This window comes from Ranitomeya imitator, chromosome 2 (genome assembly GCF_032444005.1).
Source record: "Ranitomeya imitator isolate aRanImi1 chromosome 2, aRanImi1.pri, whole genome shotgun sequence".
NCBI classification, from domain to species: Eukaryota; Metazoa; Chordata; class Amphibia; order Anura; family Dendrobatidae; genus Ranitomeya; species Ranitomeya imitator.
Genome location: NC_091283.1, coordinates 126465343 through 126471342, shown reverse-complemented (window position 1 = coordinate 126471342; position 6000 = coordinate 126465343). Strand labels below are relative to the sequence as shown.

The 6000-nt window shown below is 40.5% G+C and overlaps 1 protein-coding gene across 5 annotated transcripts in view; it reads right to left on the bottom strand.

Moving 5' to 3' along the window:
* Positions 1–429: 429 nt before the first annotated feature.
* The window catches only part of ARHGEF9 (Cdc42 guanine nucleotide exchange factor 9), a 626906-nt gene continuing 621335 nt past the window's right edge, over positions 430–6000 (bottom strand). For all 5 annotated transcript variants that reach the window (XM_069747208.1, XM_069747209.1, XM_069747210.1 and 2 more), the window contains one exon: positions 430–2885. In XM_069747208.1, the coding sequence (XP_069603309.1) occupies positions 2698–2885 (188 nt within the window). In that variant the 3' untranslated portion in view covers positions 430–2697. The remainder of the gene's footprint in view (positions 2886–6000) is intronic.

The window sequence follows — 6000 nt, the reverse complement described above, 5'->3', positions numbered from 1 at the left end:
GCTCTGATCTCAAAAACAGTAATTACTCTTAAATCCCTGAATGATGAACAGATGTGATACTGTATAAAACACTTAGAAAAATAGAAGTAGATTCTAAAATCGTATATAGGTTCAGTGACTGTGTTCGTTACATGTAATGGATACCATGTACTCATCTCCCAACTTGACATTCACTATGCCTGTCTTTCATATGATTGTCTTCAGCTGGTTGGAGTTAATACCCCAATGACTAGAGATCAGTGCATCCTGACATGTTGTGTGAAAGTGTCCGACTGAGGGGTCAGACGAGCGCCTCCGGGGAGGACAGAGAAATGTTATCTTTCCTAGAAAGTCATAGTCTCATTTCACCATATGTTATCCAGTATTTATGATTTTCAATCTATATATATGCAATATAAACTCTGCTCAATTTATGATTAACCATTGGACTTCCTAATCGTTGCTAGATGCAACTGAATTTTCGAGTATTTATTCCAAGTATTTACAGTCAACAATTGATGCGGTGCACTCATACCATCAAAATATAATGTTAAAAGGTTCAGTTTGGCTTTTGATAAGAAAGAAAATTAATCAAATGCATCATTTACGGAATAAGACGTTAATGGTCGATGGTCTGTAACCAACAGTAAGAGTGGATGCACCTTCAAATTTCATGACCTAAATCGTTAGCTTTTTCTTCGTGCTGGTAGACTATAAACACCCAGTCCCAAGGCACTGGGCACAGGGATCATTCGGCACAGTGAAAGGTGGGTACAGCTGGCAGTAGTGAGCTCGGAGAACTAGACTCAACCATCAAAGTGTTCTAGGAAGAGATGCGGTGTAGCAAGACGGCAGGGGGATTAAAAAAAAAAGAAAACAGCCACACTATACAAACAAAAGGACGGGATCACCTTGGGAAAGCGATGTGAGAGATGAAACAAAGGCAACTGTTTAATAAGCTCTGACACCATCTTCCTTTTTACTCAAGGGGGGACGCAGACCCATTTAAATGAATGAGCCTATCTGCAGCATGGGAAGGTGTATTGAGCAGCATACTAAATACCAGAGACTAGAAACGGCAGAAGACAAAAGCAGAGGAAATATTAAAAAGCAAAAGAACACCTATAATAGGATAGGGATTTGCTCTGTTAAATAAAAGAAAATGACGATATGTGTTTTAGGAATGCTTGAGAAAAGAGTGGGGTGGGACGAGATAGGGAGGGACAAGGAAGGCAATAGCTATAAAAGTACTCGTAAATGTGCAGAGAAGCTTATAGACTTGCAATAAGTGATCTAGTATGTTTAATACTCGTCTGACATGTTTAAAACTCAAGCCAGCACCAGGACTGACAGCGATTATTACAGTGCGCTGCTGCCCTTCCGGCTAAAGTGCTCTGCACGGTACGCGTGAAGCCTTTGGGATTTTACACCACGGACGTTATTGCCATTTTGACAAGGGACCATTCCATATACCATGTGGCTGAATCTCCCATTCAGGCATCACCTATGCAGAAATGAGTAATGCAGCATTAATGTATACCAAAAATGTAGGACATCAAAGCAGCAAATATAGTCGTTTTTCACATGGTCTTTTAAGTTGCAAAGCTCACAGTGACTCCAAATAAGAACAATGACTGTGCCGCCTTCTTCACTGAGGCATTATGAGTTATACGGGGGAAAAGAAATTAAAATAAAACTCTTTGGAAGGAAAAGAAAATAAATATTTGCAATTTTTTAAAAAATCTAACTATCCCTGTTTGATGGACTTAATCCCAGAACATCTATGGAACAAGTAAAGGAGTTGATAGAATGCACAGTAGCTAGCAGACCTAGCGGGAACTACAGAGCTCTGGCACCGCTAAAACAGTGGGAGGATCAATATATAACCCAGAAGTTAATTTCTTCCCTTCCTGCAACTTTCACCTCCTAAACGAACATAGGGTTATACACAAAGAGCAGATACAATGCACAGGCAGTTTAGGCGCTGTCTCTATGACTTCATAGGACGTGCATCTGTAACCCAACTTTACACTCGGCGAGCTTCGACTTTTGCTTCTTGTGCAGTAGTACTTTCTTTGAGAATCTGACCACTTTTCAAAATGGTTGCTCTTACAGAAGCAATGTGGATGAGAAAATGGCAACTCCTTCAGGGCCAGGAGGATGAACAACCAATTGACAGTCCCATTGTGTCTGGAGGTGTTGACCAATTTGTTGAGTGAATACTATGAAATGAATGCAGGTTGTGTATTTTACTTAGGGTGCTTTCCATTAATCACTCTGTTTTCTCACTTAAATAGTGAGAATGTTCTTTTAGAGCAAAATGTGCAATTACCACCAATTATCCAAAAACATTAGTGGTCACTATCACGGAAAGCAAGTGAAGTCCTAGAGTCCAAGGAAAGAAACAGCAAAGCGTCTCGTGTCTATGACTGAACTCTTCAGAGAGAGGAAATGTTTCATGGAGCTTTTTCGAAAGTAGAGCAGTTCCTGTAGTCCGACGGGAAAAAAATGAAACTTTATTTTAACGAGAAAAAAAAAATCAACTGTTTAAAGTTACGGTAGTTTTCCTGTCTTGTTTGCTATTTTTTTTGTATTTGGTCCTTTCATAGTTTAGTTGCAACAGTGCTTCTCCGAAAAAAGGTCCATCTATAAATATAATTTTTTTTTCTATTTTAATACTCCTTTCTCAATATATATTTCTATATTTATATATTTGTATTATTTTTTGAAAGGCGTCAACCTGCTGAAGTTTTGCCAGAAAGGGGATTGACTTCTTCTGGGTTCAGTGAACTCAAAAACTTGTGGTTGGTTTATGCCGTCGGTCACCATATACTGTCCTTGAATTGCCCCGGGTTCCTGAGGCGGTGGGTATGCTGGAGGGACCGAGCGTGGACAGCTGACACCAGCTACGAGAGAAACACACACCAATTAGATGACAGTACAACTCTGAATTAAACTGATTAAATTAGATTTTAACCTCTAGAAAATTGGAAGCTACAAAACTATTATACATTGTTATCTTATGATCCTTCTATTGAGTACATTGTTTATTTTTTCCTTAAAGGAGTTGTCCACTACTCGGATAATCCCTTCTGAATCCCTAGGTTTCCATCCAGTAAAATAATAACAGCTATACTCACCTAAGGTGCCGAAACCGTTCCAGCACTGGCTCTCCCAGGGATCGTGTGACATTAATATGTCATGCAATCCCTGTGGCCAATCAGTGCTGGCTTCACTCTTCCCGCCAAGGGATGTAACTGACATCTGGAGGAAGTAAGAGCTGCGATGGCTCTCTCTTTTCCTGTAGATGGCATGCGATTTCCGGGAGAGCAATTGCCGATACCGTTGGAACAGCGCCGACACCAAAGGTGAGTAAAGGTGTTATGATTTTACAAGGGGTAAGCATAGGGATTCTGAAGGGATTGTTCGAGTAGTGGACAGCCGCTTTAATACTTTTGCTGCCATGAGGTTCAGCGCTGTCTGTATTGATTATAAAGTTACCATGAAGACACCGCATTGTTCCATCACAAAGCAAAAAAATAGCAAGTTATATATTATATTTAATGAACGACTGAAACAATAAAAGCAGCAAGAAATGATTTTTTCTGGTCATGTACAAATAGCCTAATCATAGAAAATTCTTTATCCCAGTGTGTCCTCTGATCACATAGGGTAACTTTATACTTATTTTTTCTTACCTCAGTAAACACATGCACAGACTGATCTATATTATTTATTATTATCCATTACATTTTTCTAGATGAATGACCCTGATCACAGGGTCTGCCTCAAATTAAAAGAATCAATGGGAACATCCAGATAGTTATCACAATAGGTCTCATTAGGTAAAAGAAGACTTGACTAATTGTTTCCCAGATTATTCTCTTTTTCCCTATTAAAATAAATGTGTACACCCGGCTGATCAGAGCTGAGGATCCAGAGAGTGATCAGTGAGCTGCAATTAAAGGGAACCTATCAGCTGATTCATTCTTCACAAACCGCCGGCAGCATGAATCAGATCCTGGATCCACGACTGCAGCCAGGTATATTTTTCTGTGAAACACTCCGAAGACTAGACTATTCCAGAGCCGTCCAGTACTGGCTTCTTTGGGCACCGCTCTAGTTGACTGACAGGCCTCTCCTATAGTGATAGACCTGTCAATCACCTTGAGCAGCACTGGCAAAAAATGGTCAGGGGTGGTGCTGGAATAGTCCCATCTCCAGCTATGGTCTATAGCCAAATCTTCAAGCTACATTTTCTCTGAAACATTGGAGCGTTGCAGAGAAAAATATACCTGTTCTGATTCATGCTGTCTGTGGTTTGGGAACATGAATCCGCTTGCAGGTTCCCTTCAAATGCCTAATTTAGGAGTGTGCTAGTTAATTATACAATTTGCAGACACTAATAGATGCACTTAAATGGGTTGTCCAGGCTTGAGACAAAATTCTGCAGTCTGCTGAATCATGACAGCATGGGCTGCACACGGCACACGTTGTTGGATGGTCCCGTGACTGCATGTATGCAATTTGCAGAACTATGGTCATGCACTAGCTAGACTCATCTGGCTTCTCTCACTTACTTTCTATTGAGAGAGGTTGAATTAAAAGGGTTGCTCATTACTGTACAACTTCTGCTCAATCAATTCAGAGCCCCTACAAAATAAAAACAATGTATCATCTCCCACAGCGTTGTTGTTCCACTGATGTTAGCGCTACTGTTCCTAGTGCATGACGTTGAGTCACATGACTGCTGCGGCCAATCAATTAATATTCCATCAGAGCTGATGTCGGCTATCACAAAATAGTAAAGGAGAAAGTCGGTGAGTGGCAGTTGATTGGCTGCAGCAGACAGGTGACACAACAATGTCACATCAACCACCGGAAATGGTAGCACCAAGATCATTGCAATGGCGCCGCTTCAGGAGGTGAGTATAGATTGTTTTACCAGACAACTGTTTTTAAGGAGTCCATACCATGGATGGTACCTTAGATAACTGGAGGTTAAATGCTCTTTCAGCCAACAGCTATCTCTTCTGACCTCATTACACACATGATGAATCAATTCAGCTGATTGTTAATGTGTTTAAAGGAAAAGCAAACAAGTGTTTCCTCACACCTCTGGTGGCGGCTTATCTCCTGGGAGAACAAAAGGATCGGCCATTGAAACTCAACATGCTGGACCCCTCTCTCCCCATAAAACTTGGTGCACACTGATTAAGTACATGTTGCTGTACCGTTAGCAACAGCAAGAAGGAAGATGGGTGCTGATTCCAGTAGAGCCGACTACTTTGCTCCTTACAACTTTAATAATTAATCAACACCGGGAGGAACATCGATGGGCAGAATCACAATCTTTTTACTGTATTTTCCCCCATAGCCTTGATTTATATCACATCAGTGAGGTACAGGAACTTGACATATTGTGAATAGTAGCAACATTTTGGATATTATACCCTTTGTCAATTATGAGAAAAAACACAATAAAAAGTTTGTGAGGTACAGTATATTCTGTGTCCATCATAAGTTGTATCAGGAGGACCCCATACACATTAGATGTTTGGTCGTCTGGGCCTCTACTGATAGATCCTACTATACAGAACTATTCCACTGTGTTGCAAGGGAGGAGACGAGGGAACAAGTGATTGATCCAAGTGATTGAGATTGGGAGAACCTTGGGAACCCAGCCAGGATAACTTCTTGTGGGCTGGGAAATAAGGTGAAGTGCACTGGGTGAGGGAAAACATCACAGCAGCCAGTCTCCATCCTTTCTGAAGAGTCTGAACTAAGGAGACAATCAGATGTGGAGCCAACGGGGCAGAAAAATGCACAATATACAGCATAGACCAAAAGTTTGGACACACCTTCTCATTTAAAGATTTTTCTGTATTTTCATGACTATGAAAATTGTACATTTACACTGAAGGCATCAAAACTATGAATTAACACGTGGAATTATATACTTAACAAAAAAGTGTGAAACAACTGAAATTATGTCTTATATACTAGGTTCTTCAAAGTTGC